Genomic DNA, 24,473 nt, shown 5'->3' with positions numbered 1-24,473 from the left:
TATACCCTTATTTCCTTGAGAGATTGAAGTGTTTTGGTGTGTTCTTGAAGATTTTGAGGAGAAAGAAGAGTAGATCAAGAAGAGGAGAAGGAGGCCAGGCATCTTTGTGTCATCTCAACGTTTTCCTTGAGGTATAACTCGTTTTCCCTCTGTTTTCAAGCTTGTAGTCTCTTTTAGCTTCATATAAGTCCTTCTTGAGCTTTTCCCCAAGCTTGTTTGTGCTTTGTGGGTTGTAATAAGTTGTTAGCCTTTAGCTCTAGGCATGATTTAGTCCCTGGAGCTTGGATCTAATGCCTTTATGGGGTCATATTGCATGAAAGCCCTAGATCTACCTATTTTGGTGCACTTTGAGCCCTAAAATCCATATTGGTGAATATCTACACGTAAAGTTGGAAACTTTACGTGTGATTTGTGTCCTAGAAGCCCAGATCTGTGAAAGGCATGGACTGGAATCGAGCAAATCGGTGTATTTGATGGATGCATGGCGACGACTCGGCGAGTCGTTTATGAGACTCGGCGAGTCTACTCACGAGTCACCGAATTGGTCCCTTTGTGATGTATCGAGTTTGAGCCGTGAGTCACAGGGGGTGACTCGGTGAGTTGGAAGCTGAACTCACCCATGTTAGGATTCGGCGAGTCAATGCCCTGACTCGGCGAGTCCAAGGCAATCTTCATAGATCAAGAACAGACTCTGCGAGTTGTTCATACAACTCAACGAGTCTTAGCATAAGTGTTCTTCGGATGAAGATGAACTCGACGAGTTGTTCATACAACTCGGCGAGTAGGATGAAGGGCTGGAATGTCAGTTTAGAAGAAGAACTCGTCGTGTCATAGCCTAACTCGACGAGTAGAAACAGGGACTAAGGACAATCGTCTGGATAGGGACTCGACGAGTTGGAGAGCCAACTCGGCGAGTCGGGTCAACTGAAAGTTGACTCTGACTTTGACTTAGGGCTAGACCAGGGGTAAAATGGTCATCTTACCCAAAGGACAGTTAGCAGTGTTTGATTGAGTATGTTGTGGGAATTGCAGCTGGATGATTTCCGGAGCAGCAGCAACAGTCAGTTAGTTCACAATCAGTTCAGCAGCTACTTTGAGGTGAGTTACCTTCCAGTAGTGGTGGGTCTAAGGCCACAATGCCGACCCACCAGTAGGAGATGTATGATAGATGATTGTCTTTGTGATATCATCTAGGTTTACTATTACCTGATATGTTATATGCCAACATGATACGTTATATGCGATAGCAGTAGAGTTCGGTTGTTAGGACCGCAGGGTAGTCAGACACCCCAAGAAATGTCTGACAGTATGTGATGATATGTTTGTATATTGGCCTATTATATTATGCGATAGAGGTAGCAGGAGGGGACCAGTCCCCGAGGATCGGTTGTTAGGACCGATGGGTAGTCAGCACACCAGAATGGCTTGACATGGGTAGTCAGCACCCCAGAATGGCTTGACACGGGTAGTACGGCACCCCAGAATGGCCGTACCGGGTAGTCAGGCACCCTAGAATAGCCTGGCAGTATGCATGTTATGTGTTTGTATGGTATGTGGTACGTTGGGGGAACTCGCTAAGCTTTGTGCTTATGTTTTACAATTTTGTTTTCAGGTACCTCTTCACCGAAGGGGAAGGAGCCGGCACGGTAGCGGCACATCATGCACACACTCTGGTTTCCGCATTTACGAGATTCATTGGGATTTGTACTCTGATATTTTGATGGGTTGTATGGTTTGACTTTTTAAAACATGGTTTACGTTGTGTTATGGTGTGATCAAACAATGTTTTTATTTATTAATGTTTTCTAAAGTAATGTTTTAAAACGAAATTTTCGGACGTGAAAATTGGGTCGTTACAAGTTGGTATCCCTGGTTTGAGGGATTCGGACTCACCTTCGGGGGTGTCTGAACTCAAATCTAGGGATTAAAAGAATTTTTTTGAGAAAATGATTTCGAACATTGAGAAAAGAGTTTAAGAAAGAACAAAAGTGTGTGTGATGTGCGCAACCGGCCGAGCTCAAGTAAGTACTCCCCAAAGTACCCATACCAGTTTATGTTATGTTTATCAGCTTTTGTAGAACAGCATGCTAGAATAGGACTGAGGATCTAGGAATGATGCCTTATGTGCCTGCCTTATGTGTTCCACCTATATGTGAATTGCATGCTTGTATAGTGTAGACAGCGGTAGGGTAGCCTGTTAGGGTTTGCCTAGTAGTTTAAGCTAACACGGTGTGCTAGTTCACTTCTTCTTTATGAGAGCAGAATTGTTTAAAGTCGTTTCCCTTGTCCGAATGCTGCTTGCTTCGTGCTACGTGGGACTCCGAATAATGGGAATTAGCCATTAGGCGAATACGTCACACCACATGTGATCAGAGTTGAATAATCTTAGAGTACCGGATTTGATCCTACTGCGCAGCTCTTGTTTGAGTCCAACCGTTGTAGGGACAAGTCGGGTACTTGAAGGATTATCTGAATCTCGCCGCATGTGATGGTGTTCGGGTGATGGCTAATTGGCATTACAAGGAGGCCTGCAGCAGTTGAGGATTGAATCGAGTAGAGCCGGAGATTTCCCTAGGGCGAGCCTGGGATGAGTATAGTAGTAACTAGCCTTAGTATAAGGGATCTGGTGGAGTCGAGGCAGTCCTTGAAGAAGGTACGGATAGATGTGGAAGGTAGTATGGGCCCGTACTACTGAAAGCAGAGGATCCGTACCCGAACCAGGGAAGGCCAAGACAAGACCAGGGAACTTGTAAGTAGCTATGATCCCTCAGGGAGCACCAGTATATTTAATGATTGTTGTAATGTATTGCAGAATGGTGGTACTTCGATCGAGGCCGGTAGACGGCGGTTCTGGAGAGGGTTCAGGTTCGGGATCAAGTTCCGAGCTGATAGATGAGGGACTACGTGAGTTCATCGTGTCAGAGATCACCAGGGGCATCCTTGAGTCGACTCCCATTATCTTCGGGTCGATCAAGGAAGGGATCATGGAGTTGATGGAGGATCGCCTGCGGGCATTCAGGAACGATTTGGCATCTGGCCAGTCGGGGTCACGCACACTGTCCTTCAAGGACTTCAGAGTGGTGCGCCGGATTTCCATGGGGTAAAGGACCCCATTGCTGCCAGGCGATGGATTGCAGATATCGAGTCTGCACAGTTGACTAGCTTCTGCCCCGAGGGGTCGAAGGTGAGGTACGCAGCGGGGTGTTTACGGGAGCGAGCCCGGGATTGGTGGGAATCAGTGGGCGACTCGTTAGGAGCCTCAGCTATCGAGGCTATGACCTGGTCGGACTTTGTGACCAGGTTCAGGGCAGAGTTTGTGCTGGCTAGCTGTCGAGCTTCAGTAGCTGGCCAGGGAGTTTCTGGATATGAGACAGACGACGGAGACTGTGGCGGAGATCACCGCCAAGTTCTGGGAGAGGGCTTTGTTGGTGCCCCATTATGCTGGTGACGAGGATATGAGGAAGACTCATTATCACGATATGCTTCGAGCTGACATCCGGGAGCATGTTAGCTTTTCGGCTTGCCCTACCTTGGACTCTATGATCGTCAGGGCAAGGGAGAGGGAAATAGATTTGGAGCACATCCGGAAACGGAAATTAGAGGAGGGACACATTGGAGGGGCTTCGGGGAAGAAGCCCAAGGGATCAGATGGGAGGCCGAAAGGCCAGTCAGGACCGGGCCGCTGCAGGAAGTGCAGCAGGCCGCACGAGGGGGCGTGCAGGATGGGAACATCAGGCTGCTACAAGTGCGGCAAGTTTGGGCACATCAGCAGGGATTGCACTGCTCCTGCAGCAGTTATTCAGACATCGGAGTTGCTGTGTTTCCACTGCAACCAGAGGGGCCACAAGAAGGCCAATTGCCCCCTGTTGACAGTTTCAACGCCGGTGAAGGCACCAGCTCCAGCGACCCTGCGGATCACGGATGGCCGTCAGGGCAAGGCAGAGGCTCCGGTGGTGAGGAGCCGAGCATTCCAGCTGACTACCGAGGAGGCACGCGCCGCGCCCGATGTGGTGACGGGTATGATTCTATCCTTCTATCTTTTGTTTTATGATGTTATGATATTGATATGTGCTCCGTGTGTATATATATGTATTAGGATCGTTCCATGTGAACGGCATCCCAGTTCAGGTATTGTTCGACTCGGGTGCATCCCGATCGTTCGTTTCTCTTGCGCTTAGCAAGAGGTTTCATGAGACTTCAGGCGAGTTAGATTGCCCGTTAGAGGTAGAGATTGCTGACGATCGATCAGTGCGAGCATCGATGGTGTTTCGAGATTGCGTTCTGCGACTGTTTGAGGAGCGTTACCTGGTAGACTTGGTTCCCATTCCATTGTGTGGGAACAAGGTGATTATTGGCATGGATTGGTTGAGCCCTAATGGGGCGGTGATAGACTGCGCCAGCAACTAGTGCGAGTCAGGACCCCAAGCGGGGGAGAGTTAGTGATTCATGGCGAACGGCCGCAGTGTGGACCCACTATATGTTCAGCAGCGAGGGCTAGGTGCTATCTTCAGCAAGGATGCGCGGGATATGTCGCGTATGTGATGGATACCTGGGAGGCGGGTAAGGCGACCGTGAGCGAGGTCCCGGTGGTTCAAGATTTTGCAGATGTTTTCCCGGAGGAACTACCTGGGATACCTCCAGAGCGAAAGGTGGAGTTCAGGATTGACCTTATTCCCGGTGCGACTCCGATAGCCAAAGCACCGTATCGGTTGGCTCCTCCCGAGATGCAGGAGTTGTCTACGCAGCTGCAGGAGCTGCTGGACAAGGGATTTATTCGTCTGAGCAGTTCGCCTTGGGGAGCCCCGATTCTATTTGTGAAGAAGAAGGATGGGTCGCATCGGATGTGTATAGATTACCGGGAGTTGAACAAGGTGACGGTGAAGAACCGTTACCCACTCCCGAGGATTGATGACCTCTTTGACCAGCTTCAGGGAGCATCTTGGTTCTCCAAGATTGACTTGCGTTCGGGTTATCATCAGATGAGGGTCAGGGAGGAGGATACGCTGAAGACTGCATTTTGGACACGTTATGGCCACTATGAGTTTGTGGTGATGCCGTTTGGGCTCACCAATGCTCCTGCCGCGTTCATGGATCTCATGAACCGCGTTTGCAGACCGATGCTGGATCGGTCTGTGATAGTTTTTATCGATGACATCTTGGTTTATTCCAAGACCCAGGAGGAGCATGAGGAGCATCTGAGGGAGGTGTTGGAGACCCTGAGGAGGGAGAGCTTGTATGCCAAGTTCTCCAAGTGCGAGTTCTGGCTGCACGAGGTGCAGTTTCTTGGGCACCTTGTTAACCAGAACGGGATTTTGGTTGATCCGGCCAAGGTTGAGGCCGTGATGAGATGGGAGGTTCCGAAGTCTCCATCCGAGATTCGGAGTTTCTTGGGATTAGCGGGCAACTATCGGAGATTTATCCAGGATTTCTCCAAGATAGCCGTACCCCTGACGCGACTGACGAAGAAAGCCGTGGTCTTTCGGTGGGGACCCGAGCAGCAGGCTGCATTTGAGATGCTGAGACAGAAATTGTGTGAGGCGCCGATCGTAGCCCTGCCTGAGGGCATAGAGGATTTTGTGGTTTATTGTGATGCGTCCATTTCAGGGTTGGGCACAGTTCTGATGCAGAGGGGGCATGTCATTGCCTACGCTTCGAGGCAGCTCAAGCCTCACGAGGCGAACTACCCGACGCACGATTTGGAGTTGGGGGCCGTGGTCTTCGCCCTCAAGATTTGGCGACATTACCTCTACGGGGTTCGTTGTACCATCTACACGGACCACAAGAGTCTGAGGTATCTCATGGACCATTCGAATCTGAACATGAGGCAGCGTCGGTGGTTGGATGTGGTGAAGGATTATGATTGCGAGATCCTTTACCACCCGGGGAAGGCCAACGTGGTGGCCGATGCGCTTAGCTGCAAGGCGGCGCCGATCAGGGACATATGCATGAGGATGACCGTAGTGACTCCCCTATTGGAGCGAATTTGGGAGGCTCAACAGGAGGCTATCAAGGAGGAGCATCGGAAGAGCGAGCGCGTGGTGGGTCAGATATCCTCCTTTGATTATGATAGTCGGGGTCTATTGACATTACACCATAGGGTGTGGGTGCCGTATCACGGGGGCGTCTGCCAGATTTTGATGGATGAGGCGCACAAGTCCCGATTCTCTATTCATCCCAGGGCGACGAAGATGTATAGGGATCTCCGTCTGAACTATTAGTGGCCCTGCATGAAGCGGGATGTGGCATGGTACGTTGAGCGGTGCTTGACCTGCAGGAAGGTCAAGGCCGATTATCAGAGACCGCATGGTAAGATGCAGCCGTTGGACATTTCACTGTGGAGATGGGAAGATATCACCATGGATTTTATTACAAAGCTTCCCAGGACCGCGCGTGGAGTGGATTCGATTTGGGTCATTGTGGACCGACTGACCAAGAGTGCTGACTTTATTCCGATTCAGGAGAGCATATCGGCCGAGAAATTGGCCGATATCTATATCAGGGAGATCGTGACGCGGCACGGGGTGCCGGTATCGGTGATCTCGGACAGGGATGTGCGTTTCACTTCCAGATTTTGGAAGAAGTTTCATGATGAGTTGGGCACTCGATTGCATTTTAGCACCGCCTTTCACCCGCAGACGGATGGTCAGAGTGAGCAGACCATCCAGACTTTGGAGGACATGTTGTGGGCGTGTGTGTTGGATTTCGGTGGTAGTTGGGATACCTATCTTCCCTTGGCTGAGTTCTCATACAACAACAGCTACCACGCGAGTATTGACCGACCACCATTCGAGATGTTGTACGGGCGGAGGTGCAGAACCCCGATATGTTGGGGTGAAGTTGGCCAGAGAGTCATGGGAAGCACCGAGGTGGTGCTAGAGACGACCGAGAGGATCCAGCAGGTTCGGAAAAGACTTCAGACTGCTCAGAGTCGGCAGAAAAGTTACGCCGACAAGCGTCGATCCGACTTGGAGTTCCAAGTCGGGGATATGGTTCTCCTAAAAGTGTCGCCTTGGAAAGGCATCATTTGATTCAGGAAGCGGGGCAAGTTGGGCCCAAGATTCATCGAGCCGTTCAGGGTTGTAGCCCAGGTGGGCAAGGTGGCGTATAGGCTGGATCTGCCAGCCGAGCTCAGTCAGATCCATAGCACTTTCCATGTTTCTCAGCTGCGGAAGTGCCTAGTGGACGATTCAGCGGTAGTACCGTTGGAGGATATTCAAGTTGATGACAGCTTGAACTACATTGAGCGCCCAATCGCAGTACTCGATAGGAAGTCGAAGGATTTGAGGAACAAGAGGGTAGAACTAGTGAAGGTGCAATGGCAGCACCGCAAGGGTTCGGAATGGACTTGGGAGCTGATGGACGAGATGATGGAGTATTACCCCGAGCTGTTTCAGGATCGAGCAGCAGACTTCGAGGACGAAGTCTAAAATAAGTGGGGGAGATTTGTAGCACCTGGTTCCCGGTATGTAAATCTTATTTGAGTATTTCCCATTTTAGCCTTGGACTCGGCGAGTCATAGGTCCGACTCGCCGAGTAGGGACGAGACTCAGGACACGTTTAAGTTGGCGACTCAACGAGTCCATATCCTGGACTCGGCGAGTCACCGCTGCTGGATGAAACCCTAAATTTCAAGGGTTTGCACCCTATTTAAACCCTCATTACCGCCCCAAACTCGCCCCATTCACCCCCCCCCCCCCCAGAGCTCCCAACATCGTTTATACCCTTATTTCCTTGAGAGATTGAAGTGTTTTGGTGTGTTCTTGAAGATTTTGAGGAGAAAGAAGAGTAGATCAAGAAGAGGAGAAGGAGGCCAGGCATCTTTGTGTCATCTCAACGTTTTCCTTGAGGTATAACTTGTTTTCCCTCTGTTTTCAAGCTTGTAGTCTCTTTTAGCTTCATATAAGTCCTTCTTGAGCTTTTCCCCAAGCTTGTTTGTGCTTTGTGGGTTGTAATAAGTTGTTAGCCTTTAGATCTAGGCATGATTTAGTCCCTGGATCTTGGATCTAATGCCTTTATGGGGTCATATTGCATGAAAGCCCTAGATCTACCTCTTTTGGTGCACTTTGAGCCCTAAAATCCATATTGGTGAATATCTACACGTAAAGTTGGAAACTTTACGTGTGATTTGTGTCCTAGAAGCCCAGATCTGTGAAAGGCATGGACTGGAATCGAGCAAATCGGTGTATTTGATGGATGCATGGCGACGACTCGGCGAGTCGTTTATGAGACTCGGCGAGTCTGCTCGCGAGTCACCGAATTGGTCCCTTTGTGATGTATCGAGTTTGAGCCGTGAGTCACAGGGGGTGACTCGGTGAGTTGGAAGCTGAACTCACCCATGTTAGGACTCGGCGAGTCAATGCCCTGACTCGGCGAGTCCAAGGTAATCTTCATAGATCAAGAACAGACTCGGCGAGTTGTTCATACAACTCGACGAGTCTTAGCATAAGTGTTCTTCGGATGAAGATGAACTCGACGAGTTGTTCATACAACTCGGCGAGTAGGATGAAGGGCTGGAATGTCAGTTTAGAAGAAGAACTCGTCGTGTCATAGCCTAACTCGACGAGTAGAAACAGGGACTCAGGACAATCGTCTGGATAGGGACTCGACGAGTTGGAGAGCCAACTCGACGAGTCGGGTCAACTGAAAGTTGACTCTGACTTTGACTTAGGGCAAGACCAGGGGTAAAATGGTCATCTTACCCAAAGGACAGTTAGCAGTGTTTGATTGAGTATGTTGTGGGAATTGCAGCAGCAGCAGTCAGTTAGTTCCCGATCAGTTCAGCAGCTACTTTGAGGTGAGTTACCTTCCAGTAGTGGTGGGTCTAAGGCCATAATGCCGGCCCACCAGTAGGAGATGTATGATAGATGATTGTCTTTATGATATCATCTAGGTTTGCTATTACCTGATATGTTATATGCCAACATGATCCGTTATATGCGATAGTAGTAGAGTTCGGTTGTTAGGACCGCAGGGTAGTCAGACACCCCAAGAAATGTATGACAGTATCTGATGATATGTTTGTATGTTGGCCTGTTATGTTATGCGATAGAGGTAGCAGGAGGGGACCAGTCCCCGAGGATCGGTTGTTTGGACCAATGGGTAGTCAGGACCCCAGAATGGCTTGACATGGGTAGTCAGCACCCCAGAATGGCTTGACACGGGTAGGACAGCACCCCAGAATGGTCGTATGGGTAGGTCGGCACCCCAGAATGGCCGTACCGAGTAGTCAAGCACCCCAGAATAGCCTGGCAGTATGCATGTTATGTGTTTGTATGGTATGTGGTACGTTGGGGGAACTCACTAAGCTTTGTGCTTACGTTTTACAATTTTGTTTTCAGGTACCTCTTCACCGAAGGGGAAGGAGCCGGCGCGGTAGCGGCACATCATGCACACACTCTGGTTTCCGCATTTACGAGATTCACTGGGATTTGTACTCTGATATTTTGATGGGTTGTATGGTTTGACTTTTTAAAACATGGTTTACGTTGTGTTATGGTGTGATCAAAGAATGTTTTTATTTATTAATGTTTTCTAAAGTAATGTTTTAAAACGAAATTTTCGGATGTAAAAATTGGGTCGTTACAACATCCAACAATATATTAAAACTAATAAATTAAGTATAATATGTTAAAAGTTAAAAAACATAACTTTATAAGTTGAAGTAAAGATATTATTTTAATATTGAAATTTAGTTTATATATGATTACACTTTAGCTTTGATATTTATTTAACCTTATTAATCAACTTATAATTATTATTATTAGAAGGAAATTGAAAAGTCATGAGAGTTTGAAATTAATGTGGTGAAAGGAAAAATACATGAGAGTTTCAAATGAACGTGGTGAAAGGAAAAATGCTTCTTTTATAATATAGTATGATATGATATGATATGATAATGATAATGAAATAAAGATGAAAATACGACGTTATTATATACTACAAACCAAAGTTCAATGTTTTTATGGTATAAAAAACAAAAGTATGATAAATATTTAAATGCATTAGAAACTAACCTTAAACGGAAGCATAAAACCGACAACATATACTTCTGTACTTTCTTGGATTCGGGATTAGCCTGCTTGAATAGTCTAAAATTTTCTATTTTCTCAAACATTCCACTCATCAAGCCTGAAGTATAGGTCCAGAAATACGTCCCTATGCAAACCTGCAATTTTCAATTTATTTATTATAATAATTATTATTTATTTATACACTATCTTTAAATGTAATACCTGTTCCAATCATCTAAATTATCAGCAAGCTTGTATATGGCCGTGGGAATACCCATTTTAACGTCCCGTCCGTGGAGACCTTTTAGCATAAAAACAAGTTGGATAAGCATTACAACATCTTCATCCTGAAGTGACAAATAATTCGGAAACGTAATGTAGTCTTCTAAATCTTTCAGCCGCAAACATGCATCAGAAATGTATGGGAACAACCGAGTAAGAAGATTTGAATTTGACCGACCTTTTTCGTCATGGAGTAAATCCACATACGGACCAACTTTTAAACGACAAATCTTAATATATTCAGTTTCACCAAAATCCAACAGAATCCCCTCTAGCTCAAAAAGAAACCTCCCTATTTCAAACACTTGTTGAGACCTTACTTCATGCAACATCATCAAATGCACAAGTAAGGGGTCACTATGTAGGATATGTATTCATAAGTATTTTCTAAACGATGAAACTTCAAATAATAGTCGTTGTGATTGTGTTAGGCGCAAAAAATAGTCTTTAATGATCGTACCCACCACGCCTTTTAAAGTTAAATCGGCTTTTTGATTGAGATCATCGTGCTACAAAAACATATACATTTAATTTCATATAAAACGTTAGTAATTGAAAATAAAAACAAGGTTTGAAAATTACTTTTTTAATTTGGTTTATGAAATAAATAGCAACGTACTTTTTATATACTAATAAATACCTCATATAAAAGGGCATAATTTTTTTATTTCGAAAAAGCAAATTCACGTCATTTCACGGAGACCCCTCTGCGGAGTGACCTACATCTCCGCGGAGACTCAAATTTTTAGGTGTTTAACTCATTCCGCGGAGAGATACATCATTCCGCGGAGGATGCTTTGTGGAATGACGTACCTCTCTGCCGAATGGATCTTTCCAAAATCGACTTCCTGTTAATCCTAAAATCTACAAAATCCCAAATCTAAATCTGTATATATATTCAAGGTAATTAATTGGATTTTCGTACAATTTGAATAATAAATACGACACTAATCAAAAGAGGGGAATGTGAGAAATACTCAAGAGTCGTATCCATCAGAAAAAAATTGGGGAAATTGCGATCCATCGGTGCCGGCTTTGCTGTTTCGGGTCAATTGCGCTCGGAAATGACGTCGTTTGATGTCGTTGTCACCGAGAGTGAAGTCTTCGTCGGAAAAAGATCGAAAACATCGGTAGGGGACCAAAGAGGGGCACCGATGCAGAGAGTCGTTCAAAGTCAAAGAGGATTCGGGGGACCAGAGGGGGCCCAAAGAGGGGGAACCATTTTTGCCAAAGAGGAGAGGGTGAAGTTACGAAAGTACCCCTCTCCACGGAGGAATCTTTGTTCCGCGGAGGTCCGCAGAGGGTCCTCCGCGGAATGTATGTCTATACCCAGAAAATGTCCCTTTTCATGTCTAAAATTTAAAATTACCCCCCAAAACTTGATTATATCCAGTAATTTCTCAAAATATTTAATGGGTGTAACGTCATCTCTAATGTTAGTTGAATAGAGAGTTGTTGGGGAGTTGAATCTCATTAAATTCAAAATTTTCACTATAGGTTGATGATATGGCACTCAATAGAATGGGGAGTTCGATCCCTATTGAAATCTACATTCACTATCCTCACACACTTTCACACTCCACTAAAGCAGAAACACGGGACGCGACAATACAGTGGGTTTCATAGGAAAAGTTAAAAGACATCATCAACCATAGTATTAAAAACTTTACAATTTACATTAAGTTTGAATATCTTTCAAAAGTAATTACAACATATAAAAAGAATCATACATGCGAATGCTCCTCCAAGTGATATGTCTCTATGTGCCACTTACTCAATAATTCCTGAAAAAACATGTAAAACGAGCGTCAACTATAAAATAGTTGGTGAGTTCACAGGTTTACAAAAATATTGGTTTCGTTAATCATAATCAAAGTTTTGATAGAAATTTACATAAATAAAATTACATTGCTAAAATGAGTAAATAAGCTCCGTAGCTAAAATAAGTAAATAAGTTTCCTTGTTAAAATGACTATACAAGTTTCGTTGTTAAAATGAGTATATAAGTTTCATTGCTAAAATGCAATGTAAGATTCGTATATGCATCAAGTTTCCATTCATGAGTTAACAACCCAAGCCTAATGACTGAATCGTGCCCTATTGACTACTATGTGTATCCTAAATATAGTGTATACAATATGGTAAAATGCACTCAAGCGAATCGTGCGATGAGGAGTTGTCTACCTCCTAATAGCATTATCCATAATGAACATAGGATCAAAAGAGTTAATGAGTTGTGTTAAATGTTTCGAGGGACTTAACTGCGATACAGGCGTCATTAATTAAAGTAACATACACATACATGCAAAATATAACAACCATGTTTAATAAGAGTCAAAATAAATAAAATGAACATAAATAGTTTATGATATGCTTTTCCACCCAAAAACATTTAAAAACCAAAAATAGAGGGAGGTGTGAATACTCACGATGCTTCAAAGTTTAAAATGATGCCTCGAGATACACCAACACATCTTAGTATCGGGATTCTATGATAACAACACACTCTAATGAGTTTTTATGTCACAAATCTAATACTAATATACAATTGTCTACATATAGAGAAATGCCAAAATTTACTTTAAGAATTGGGTTTTAATTACTTGGTGACAAGTTTTTCTGAAATGATGGAATTTTGTATCTCATGTTGTTCAAAGACAAATTTTAGGTGGTATTTTCCAAATTTTGTATTATTAATTGTAGAGCATTTTAATATTTTCAAAGGTGTTTTAACTAAGAAAAACCCAACATATAATCAAACAGTTTCCAAAAATCTTCAAACTCTATATTTTCATTCCAAATATAATGAAGGTCTGCCAATTTTTTTTTTTTTTTTAAATTTTTGATGTGTTTAATTATTTTTCCTTTATTTAATATCTCCAACCAACACAAACTCATGAAAAATACTAAATAGTGAAGAGAATTCTCGAAACTTTTTGCAACATTGTTATTTATCAAATATAATCTGGCAAAAGTATAAAACTTGGTTTTTAAACAGATTAAGGTGATTTTATGATTTTTGTGTGTTTATTATAGCAAAATCGAAATAAATTGGAAGCTGTTTTGGAAAACTCTCCAAAATTTTTTGTGCCACTGTTATTGTAACGACCCGTCTATGGTATGTTGTTTTTATATTATTTATTTAGAAGTTTGCAGAGGGACTCGGCGAGTCTATTGCCCGACTCGTCGAGTAGAGACGGGATCTTGAGCAGCGTTTAGCTTGGCGACTCGGCGAGTCCATATTCGGGACTCGACGAGTCCGCCTGCCAGGTAGAAACCCTAAATCCCTGGGTTTGCACCCTATTTAAACCATCATATGAGCCCCAAACTCGTCTCCTTCACCCTCATAGTATCATTTAGCAAACCCTAACCATTCCCTTGAGTATTTGAGCATTTCTTGTATGAATCTTGAAGTTTTAAAGAGAAGAAGGAGGCTAGATCCAAAGGAGAAGAAGAAGATCCAAGGTCTTGCACCCATTTCAGAGTTTATTGAGGTAATAATCAGATTCCTTCTGTTTCTATGATTGATTCTCTTTCATAAGCATATTTAGCCCATTTTATCCATTCCTTAGCTTGTTCATAGTAGAGAGATCACATTAGATTGATTAGCCTTCGGATCTAGCCATGTTTCAGTTCCAAAAACATAGATCTATCACCTTTATGGAGCCATTTTGCATGATAGCCCTAGATCTACTCTTCTAAGTGCCTTTTTAGCCTTTATATCCTTTTTCATGCATATGTACACGTAAAGTTGGAAACTTTACGTGGTAAACCAACCTTAGAAACTCAGATCTATAAATTGTATGCAGTGGTTTTGAGCAGAATTGAGTTTCTAGTAACTGCATGCATGTGACTCGGTGATTCGTTCTTCGGACTCGGCTAGTCGAGTCGCGAGTCCTCGATCTTTCCCCTTTGCGTGATTCCGAGTGGGGACCAGTGAGTAGTAGAATGGACTCAGTGAGTCGGAGGTTAGACTTAGTAATGGAGGGACTCGACGAGTTGTTCATACAACTCGGCGAGTCTAAGACAATCTTCTTAGATTCAAGAACAACTCGTCGAGTTGTTCATACAACTCGGCGAGTCGGATGCAAATAGCCTGAGTTTTAGAATCGAATGGGAACTCGTCGAGTTTATGCCATACTCGACGAGTAGCAGCGAGCAGGGTCGAGGAATGAGAGTAGGGACTCGGCGAGTTGGCAACCCAACTCGGCGAGTCAGGTCAACTGTAAGTTGACTTTGACCAAGAGAGTTGACTTTGACCAGGAGAGTTGACTTTAGCTAGGGGTAAAAGAGTCATTTTACCCCAATGCAGTTATTAGCATTTAATTGAGTGTATTTGTGGAATTGTAGTCGGGGAGATACCGGAGCAGCAGCAGATAGCTTCCAGAGCCATACACTCAGCAACAAGATCACGAGGTGAGTTTCCTTCCAGTAGGAACGGGTCTAAGGCCACAATGCCAACCCGTTCAGTTAGCAGTAGTTTCCGGACTTCGGTCCGATGCAGTAGTTAGTATGTTTGATGCCTTCGTGGCTCAGACAAGATTTATGTGTTATGTGTTATGTATTATGTGTTTCGAGCAACGACCTGATGCAGTATGCTGTATATGTGTTTATGCTAGTTGATATGTTATGCTATGCTATGTTCAGTCAGTTTCCGGACTTCGATCCGATGCAAGGGGCAAGGCCCCAGTTAGTTCGGACTTCGGTCCGATGCAGGGGACAAGGTCCCAGTCAGTTTCCGAACTTTGGTCCGATGCAGGGGGCAAGGCCCCAGTTAGTCCGGACTTCGGTGCGATGCAGGGGACAAGGTCCCAGTCAGTTTCCGAACTTTGGTCCGATGCAGGGGGCAAGGCCCCAGTTAGTGCGGACTCGGTCCGATGCAGTGGGCAAGGCCCAATATGTGCTTTATATGTATTGTATGGTTTGTGGTAGTTTGGGGGAGCTCACTAAGCTTCGTGCTTACAGTTTCAGCTTTGGTTTCAGGTACTTCTGCAAGCAAAGGAAAGAGCTCGGGTTGATGGCATCGCATACACCACAGTTTCAGTTGTCCTGAGAGATATTTTTAGTTTTTCATAAATGTGATTTGATACAGTTTTTATATAGTTCTTCATAACACTTTGCTACTGTTTTGAGATATTAACGTACGAGTTTTATTTTATGATATTATTATAGTGTTTTTAGCAATTGTTAAACAAAAATTTTTGGGTCGTATTTTGGGATGTTTCAGTTATTTATATATATATATATATATATATATATATATATATATATATATATATATATATAGAGAGAGAGAGAGAGAGAGAAAGAGAGAGATGAATGATTATTTGAGAACTCATAGTTTCATGAGAACCCGAGAACTAAAGGTGGAACGTTGGATCAAAAATTTTAATGGTCTAGATCAAAGATGGCTTATTTGTAATTATCATCAAATTCAATGGTATCTTAGGCTTTTTAAAAATAATCTTAGGGGTATATTTGGCATTAACAATTATTATCCCCTTGTTATTAAATAAACTAATTTAGAAAACTACATATTCTTCATCTGTCTCTCTCACTCTCTCTCTCTCTCTCTCTCTCTCACACACACACACACATACTTCTTCATCCACCTTTGAGATGGTGATGCCTCCACCAGGATAACATCAACGAGATACCAAAAGAGAATACAACGATGAGAAATTTGTCTCCACTGTTTCTCCGGTTGTCACCTCGCCTCATTGCTCACGTTCTTCCCCGACGTTTCCTTACCATCTCTAGATTTGGATCTCTCTCATCTATTTTCCTGATGATTTGTCGTTGTTCATCGATTTCAATGGAGCAAATATGATTATCGATCTTCATAATTAATCGAATCAATTTCAATAAATATTCGATAATTAATCTCATTTTTTGGTCCTTTTAGCGTTGCACCTACTTTGATTTATGCACAACCGAGTACATATATAACCGATAAACATATAAACATGAACTCTTTCATAAGTAATAGGTTAATTGTCACAACTAGCATTTGTGGGCTAGGAAATACTGTCTATGTGTAATCAACTTTTGATGTATCTTGTAACTCCAAGTTTGATGTTATACATGTTACTCATTCAAAAACAATTATTCGAATCAAAACTCACTTGTGAAGCCGTAAACCTAATTCAATACACCCAACTTTAGGTTGTATCCCTAACTTTCCAGTTCAAACATATTATTGGGCCAGGAATCATTTATTGGGCATAATGGGCCAATAAACTTACAACTTGATTCTTTTGGGTTACGATCCTCATTTGGGCCCTAATTAGACCCATATTCACTAAGTAGTTGGTTTTGCGCCATAAGACTTATCATGGGCTTTATTGGGACGAAAACCACCCATTTGTTTTCAACGGGCTGAAACCCACTGTTTTACCTCTTTTGGGCCGAGAGCCCCTAATGGGCCTTCATGGGCCGAAAAACCTCTATTGGGCCAATGTGTTTTAGGTTACATTTTAAACTCAAGCCCAATACACTCTCTTTTTTCATCATCTCTCCATTCTTGGTTTTGTAAAAAAAAGATGGAGATTTATGGGGTGACATCTCATTATTATTTATTGGTAATCCATGCAAATGACCTCACGTGTTTCTAAGATTAAACATTCTAAACCTTTATGCAATAACCAAGTTAAATCTTCTCTCTTCTCTATTCTGTCTTTATACTCGCCCGAAGGCCTTTTTCTCTACCACTCTCCATTCAAATTTTCTCACTTATTTTCCTTCCCTCTCAAACGCAAGAAGATTCCTTCATCCATCACTTGCTATTTTAGTGATCTTGGGGGTGATATCAAGGGCTTTACATTAAGTATCATCTACTTGGTAAGTTATCATCATACATAAGTTATTGATTTCCATTATATGCTAAGAATACTCCCTTACATGGCCTCATTTCATGTTCTAGCTCTCTAAAACCATCAAGATTCGAAAACCTCTTCAAGAGGTTAGCTAAGGCCGAATTCTCCTTCAATCTTCTCTTCAAAACCGAATCCATCACCAATGTGAGTTCATACCCCCTTATTTGCAGTGTTTACTATGTTTCGGGGGAGGATACAGGTTGCTTTTGTGGTAGATCTATGTATTTATGCATGCATATGTGTGTTTTCATATTATATGTTGTGATTGTGTTATGAAAACATGTTAAACCTTCACCAAACTCGAAATATCTACTAAACTTGGTGATATTTGTAAACTAAACCACCTTATGTGACTTACTATGAAGTTGAAAGGATTAAACATGCTTAAGATGTTTGAAAAATAAATAAAACTGTATAAGAGGCCATATTTGACAAATAAACAAAAAGTGAGATCTTTATGTTAACTCACGGTTTTGAGAGGACCAAAAGAGTCATTTTTAGATAAAAATGGATCTTTATGATATTCATGGTTTTAAAGGGATCAAAAGTGTTAATTTTCACAAAATGGGCTTTTATTTGGGCCTTCACGGTTTTATTGTGCTAAAATAGACAACTTTCAAAAAAATGGGCATTATTTAGAAATTCACGGTTTCATGGGCCTAAAATGTAATTTTTGGCCATTATGGACTTAAAATGTCATTTCCATTAAATTTGGGCCAAAAATATTATTTTTATTAAATTTGGGCCGAAATTGTGATTTCCAATATATTTGGACCAAAAATGTCATTTCCGTTAAAATTGGGCCAAAAATGTTATTTCTATCAAAAGTGGGCTAAAAACGTCATTTTTACCAAAAATAAGCTTTAAATGTAAGTTTTCAGTCTTAATGGGCCAAGAACGTCAATTTCAATAAAAAGTGGACCTTTTATGCCTTTTTGATATTAATTGAGCTAAAACAATGCATCATAATAACAAACGAGATAATTATGTCATTTTCACTTTTATTGGGCCTTGTGTACTCTTTTCATGTTTATTGGGTCTTAGTGATCCATTTACATGCTAATTAGGCATTGCATACACATTTCATGTTTATTAGGCCATAATGACCCATTTATATGCTTATTGGGCCCTATACACTCATTTCATGTTATTTGGGCCTTATAGGCCCATTGATTTTCTTATTGGGCCTCATGTCACATTTTATGTTAATCGGGCCAATAATAAACAATACTTGACATTTTGATAAAAACAAATAGTATTTTCATCATCAATGTTTTGTGATCAAATGCATACTCGAAACATTATTTTAAAACGGTAAACAATGTGATACACTGTTCGCGTAAATTTAGTTAAGGTTCTTGTGAGACGTTCTTTCATTCGTACCTACCCAGTGTACAACCTTAAGTCATGTTGTTATAACCAAAGTCTCCTAGAGGGAGAGCGAGAGTTTCTGTATAGATCTATACGGGGTTGACATTCCGCACCTGAGCTGTTCGCTACAGCTAGACTAGGCCAGTCTAGGGTGACAAATATCTTACCTTAAACAAGTTGACGCCTGAAAAACATCATGACATCGGTCATATCAAACATGGTTATAACGACTTACATAGAAATTAACAAACACTGTACAAATTTACGGAATACATATACGATATTTTTGATACACGTGCGAGCTATTCATTTCTACGATACTCGGGTCTTAGGGTTTTAAGGCCACAATACTTTTACAAGCAGAAAATATCGGATTTTCTGGGAAACTTACATTATACATTACCTTCTACTTACAACAGAAAATATAGGATTTTCTGGAATACTCTCGTTATACATTTTCAAAACAGAAACACACATACTTTAATACAAGATTTCACACAAAACTTTCAAACCATTTTTACAGAAAATATCAGAAAAAGATTTTCTGGTGTTTACAAAGTGATACAAAACTTTTCATACAAAAATGCTTATGAACTCACCAACATTATATATATTGACGTTTTCAAAATAATTTGTATTCTCAGAGATACAATAAGTAGGTTGGTCATCAAGAACTTGTGGAATGTGTAGTATCTTGTTTCTATCATGCACTTATTATTTTTGGGATGTAACTTTTGTAAACAATTACAATGATGTAAACCCAATATGTTGTATTATTGTATGTGTGATGATGACGTTGTCTTGTTTCAATTATATACACTGTGATGATATTACAAGATGAAGTCACCCAACCCCCGGACGTTTCCGCCGTTTTGGTTCGGGGGTGTGACATTAATTATCTCAATTTGTTGTTATATAGCTGAAATCATTAACAAATCTTTTCAAAAATATGAACAGAGATATTGAATTGATGAAGATGCCTTTATCACACGATATACTTATTGGCCTTGTTTATTGGCATGTTTTCCTCTTAACAAATCAGATTTTTAAGTAAGCTTTTAACTCTACATGCTAAATGCATCAATTTGGTTGGACTTCTGGTAAATCTCAAACACTAGAACTCAGATTTCTAGTTCTTCATGTATGTCTGTGAATTTTTAGTTTTTATTTAGGTTAAGGGCAATGAGAATCATCATACTAAAGTTGTGAAAGTGATGCAAGATATTTTTAAAATCATAACAAACAATATGATGAGAAACATATCCAGGTTTGTGTCTTTTCAATGATCAGCTTTTTAACCATTTTAGGATATTTATTCGATTTATATATATATATATATATATATATATATATATATATATATATATATACAGAACACTGGATCAACAACGGTTGATATTTGCAAGGAAGCAGTTGGAGGATGGTCGTACGCTTACTGAATATAATATTCAGAAGGAGTCGACTCTGCATTTGGTTCTCCGACTTCGAGGTGGGTTTTTTAAGGGTTCTTGTGTTGGTATGGTTGTCTTTGTTATGATGATGATGATGGATTGATGATGATGATGTTTTTCTTTTTTATGTTTATGGATGGATATTGTTGGTTGATGTATGAATAGTTCTTTGTGGCTTATGTGATGTGTTTTAGCCTTTTACACCCTTTGCTTCTTGCTTCTTTTGAAATCACATTTTAATAAAGAAAAACAAATTGATCAAAAATTTTATGATTATTGATTCTCGATAAAAATTAAATTTACATCAAAAGTTTTCTTAATTTTTTGAACACATTAATTTTTTTAAGTTAAATGAAGATAATATTTTCATGATCTTGGGATGAAAGATGGAAATGGAAGTATGTGGATTTTAATTTTCTAACATTTTACATGATTTTACAGTTGGATACAGTAATTCTAAATTTGACATAGCAACATACAATCTAGATGCTAAATGATTTGACTGCTCAAGTCAGCAGACTAAAATCTAAGTATACAACACTCACTAAAGAATCCCGTGAGGTAACTTTCCACTTGAAAAACATGTAGTTTTATTTTTATTTTCTAGAATTTTACTATTTGTTAGAAATCATCAAGTAAAATCACGCATTCATGACCTTTTGGATACTTTCCAACTAACTTGATATTATAAGTCAAAACACATGTATCTGCAAAGTATAAGATTTAGCTTGAAATTTGATGATGGAATTGGGAAAGGATGGAATGGAATGAGTTAAACTTGTTTGTTTTGCATGGTGTAATGGAATAGTTGATTCTTGAAGGAATGTTATTCCTTCCATTTGTTAATTTTCGCTCCTTATCATGGAATAAGCAATTTCTCTTTATGACATAGATAAAGTTGTGTATTGTTTTGGATATGGAGATTTCAGCTCTAGGAAGGGGGCTAACTATTAATGATTGGAGCTTTTTGCATGGACTTTATAGTATATTAAAGGTTTGTTATATTTATTTACTTTATGATGTTCTTTAAAGCATCTAACAAAAAAGGGGGAAAAATAATAAAATAAATACTTGAATTCTTTTTGTTCACAACATAACAAGTTTTGAGCATTTGAATTACGTGTGATTCACATGTGAATCACATATGAATTACATGTGATTAACATGTAAATCACATGTAATTCACATACTTGGTTTGGGTGCTCAATCTTTGGGACTCCAGTTGCCATATTTTTTGCGGATAACTTCTTAAAGGCGAGAAAGTTAACATGACCGAGTCTAGAATGTCATATCCAAGCTGGTTTGTCTTTTGTTGCTAAAAGACAAGTCGGTCTACCGATCCTTAAATGAGTGTTATACAACTGGTTTAGGGATCGTTTAACTCTCAAAAGTACAAGTTTGTTTCTATCAAACAATGTCAGATCCGACCCATCCATTATGACTCGACTCCATTCCTCCGTCATTTGCCTAAGACTAATAATATTGTTTTTTAGGCTTGGAATGAAATATACCTCATTAAGGAGTCTTTGGTCGCCATTTTTGCTATCGAATAAAATAAACCCTTTTCCCAAAATAGCGATGGTCAAACCATCCTCAAATTTCATGTGATCCGTAATGTGCTCATCTAGTTCGCGAAACTTTGAACGTTCTCCGGTCATATGATTGCTAGCACCGTTGTCGAGATACCATACCTCGGACTCAACTCGATTTTCTCCGGATTCAAGAAGATTACCACAAATCTTCTCTCTTAGAGACACCTTTTTGTGTGCATATTCTTGTGATACTGGCATCGTCAAAATAGGCTCTTCTTCGTTGGCTTGAGTGAGGTTTACCTCCTCACCTCGATTCTTGTTTGGACACTCCGAAGCATAATGACCAAATTGTTCAGAAGTAAAACATTTGATTTTACTTTTATCGTTTGGAGAAGGATTGTGGTTATTCCGATTTACATTGGAGTTATGATCATCTCCTTGGCCACGTCCACGACCTCGGCCTTGTCCTCGGCCTCGGTTAACATGTCCTCTTTGTCCTCTTTAAACATTTGACAAGTTTCTCTTGCCATTTTGATTCGAACGAGAAACATACTCGGCATGTGTAAGTAAGAGAAGGTCCTCCTTCTTTTTCTCCATAACTTCGAAGTCTCTCTTCATGGGTCTTAAGACGACCCACAACTTCTTCCACCGTCATATTCTTCAAATCTCCGAATTGCTCGATAGATGTTACGATTTGTATAAATCGCATCAGTACGGCTCGCAAAGACTTCTTCACAACCATAATTTCTTCAATCTTTTCACCTAGAGATCGAATATCAGTTATGATAGTATTCAATCTCATGCAAAAATCATCTACCGATTCACTTTCTTTCATTCGTATCACCTCGAAGTCACTTCTCAAGGTTTGAGCTTTAACCTCCTTGACCTGATCGTCTCGCATGTGCATCATCTTAAGCGTTTCCCATGCTTCTTTAGCTGTGTCCTTCTCAGCTAACATCAGAAGTAAGTCCTCTGGAATTGCTTGATAAATAGCCGTAAGAGCCATTTAATCTTTACGTTCGCCCTTTTCTGCATTTTTAATTACATCACACACTCCTTGTGCTTGTAAATTCACTATCATTTTTATGGCCCACACTGTGTAGTTCATCTTCGTGAGCATTGGATAGTGTAACGTAACACTACTATCTTTTCCGGTCCTTTGAATACTTTCAACTTCGGGTTGAGAAGATGACGAGGTTGGTGTAGTCATTCTTGGCATATACTCTGGCATACACGACCTTGAAACTTTTTTTTAAAGTATGGAGACCAATATGAACTTTTCAGAAGTTCAGGGGGCAAACAGAACTTTTAGGGAAGTAAAAAGGGGCTAAAATGAAATTTTTCTGAAAAAACAGGATAAAAATTGCAATTTTCTGACAAACAGGGACTAAATTGCACTTTTCGGAAAAACAGGGGCTAAACTGCAATTTTTCAAAACTTCAGTCAGCTGCTGACGTCACTTCTACAATTTTGCTATAGTAACTGATGACGTCACCCTTCTTCTCCGGCGAACCACCGATAAACTGGTTTTTCCGACGTGTTTTTCGGCAAGTTTGACCAACTTTGACCAGTGATTTGGAGGCCTTCCAGTGGTCGAAAAATCCAAAAAAATATATTCCCAGAATCCTCGGAACGAGACCTTTGCAATAGTGTACTCCAAAAAAAAAACTTTGAGACAAAAAAATTTCGACCAAAAAAACAGAGAATGCTTCCCCAGAGCTTAACCAAGCTCTGATACCATTTGTTGGGGGTTTAAACACACTTTTATTCAGAACTAGAACAAATGGATGAGCTTACTAGCTCAATATTACAAGAAAGGAAAACAACCTTCTATTACAAATACTCACTCTAAGTATTTCACTATCACTCTCTGTTTTGTGGTGCTCTACAACTTAAGTTAGAGCTCTTATTTATACATAAACAAGCATACTATAACTACTGCTACCATTTATTGTGTTCATTATGTGAACATACGAAGTTGCCATTTGAGTTCTTATTGTCAACATAAATGGAGGTGCAACTACTTATGTCAGGTTCACACCTAAGTTAGGTTTAGACTCACAAGTCGAAGTAGACATAAGATATGTTCGATTCTATCTATGTTATTATTTAATATCAAATCTTTTTTTATTTAATTTTCATTTTTTTTTGGTCATGGTTATATTTCTTGTATGTTATAAAAGTGTGGATATCTCTTGGAGCATTGTCTCTTTATTTGATTTGATGTATGGAATTTGAAGATTCTATTGGTTATTGGAATCCAAGGATTTGTGAAAGCAAATGAATGTTATAAACAAAAGTCTACAAGAACTTTCAATTCTACTTGCCGAACACTTTACATCATTTTATCATCAAGTAAGTTTTTTACTTAAGGTATGCAAAATAAAAAGAAACCGTCCTGGGTGTTCACCTCCTAGTTATCTATTAAATGTTAATACAAAATCATATGTGTAAATTATCTTAGAATAAAAGTAGGGATGAGCATATGGACCGGGGAACCGGCCGGAACCGGAACCGGAACCCAATGGAACCGGTCGGGCCGGGACCGGGGTGTTATTTTTGTGGATTTTTGGAACCGGAAACCGATAGGAACCGGAACCGATATAACCGGAACCGGTAGAACCGACAAAAACCGGAATTGTATGATGCTATTTTTCAAGGACCGGTTCCAACATTTGAAGACACGACAAGAACCGGTAGGAACCGAGAACCGGTAGAACCGGAACCGATAGAACCGTCGGGCCGGTTCGATTCTTGATTTTGACCGAAGCCGGTTCCTGGGTAGGGTCCGGTTCCGACCGGTTCGGTCCTTTTGCTCATCCCTAAATAAAAGTCATTGAATTAAATAAATTAGAATAAAAATACGTTGTATTCAAATGGGCATCACATATTTGACCATCTCATACAACTAGTCCACTACATGTAACCTTAACGTGGTACCGAAATTCTTCT

General features: G+C 40.9%; 1 protein-coding gene across 1 annotated transcript; it reads right to left on the bottom strand.

Annotated features, from left to right (window-relative positions):
• Positions 1–21,015: 21,015 nt before the first annotated feature.
• LOC145039554 (uncharacterized) lies at positions 21,016–22,527 on the bottom strand. Its single transcript, XM_078987591.1, has 3 exons — positions 22,075–22,527; positions 21,501–21,848; positions 21,016–21,024 (listed from the first exon to the last, which is right to left on the bottom strand). The coding sequence occupies exons 1-3, from the start codon at positions 22,525–22,527 to the stop codon at positions 21,016–21,018; spliced, it is 810 nt and encodes a 269-aa protein (XP_078843717.1).
• Positions 22,528–24,473: the final 1,946 nt, after the last annotated feature.

Source organism: Lactuca saligna, chromosome 4 (assembly GCF_052625555.1).
Source record: "Lactuca saligna cultivar CGN05327 chromosome 4, ASM5262555v1, whole genome shotgun sequence".
In the NCBI taxonomy this organism is placed as follows: Eukaryota; Viridiplantae; Streptophyta; class Magnoliopsida; order Asterales; family Asteraceae; genus Lactuca; species Lactuca saligna.
This window is presented reverse-complemented; position numbering and strand designations above follow the sequence as displayed.

Bases quoted from the DNA above. Each gene is read 5' to 3' on its own strand.
- LOC145039554 (XM_078987591.1), bottom strand. From the start codon at position 22,527: ATGGCTCTTACGGCTATTTATCAAGCAATTCCAGAGGACTTACTTCTG. The intron at 21,849-22,074 runs GTATGTTTCTCG...TATGCTTCGGAG, and splicing joins CTCTTACTTACACATGCCGA to TGTCCAAACAAGAATCGAGG.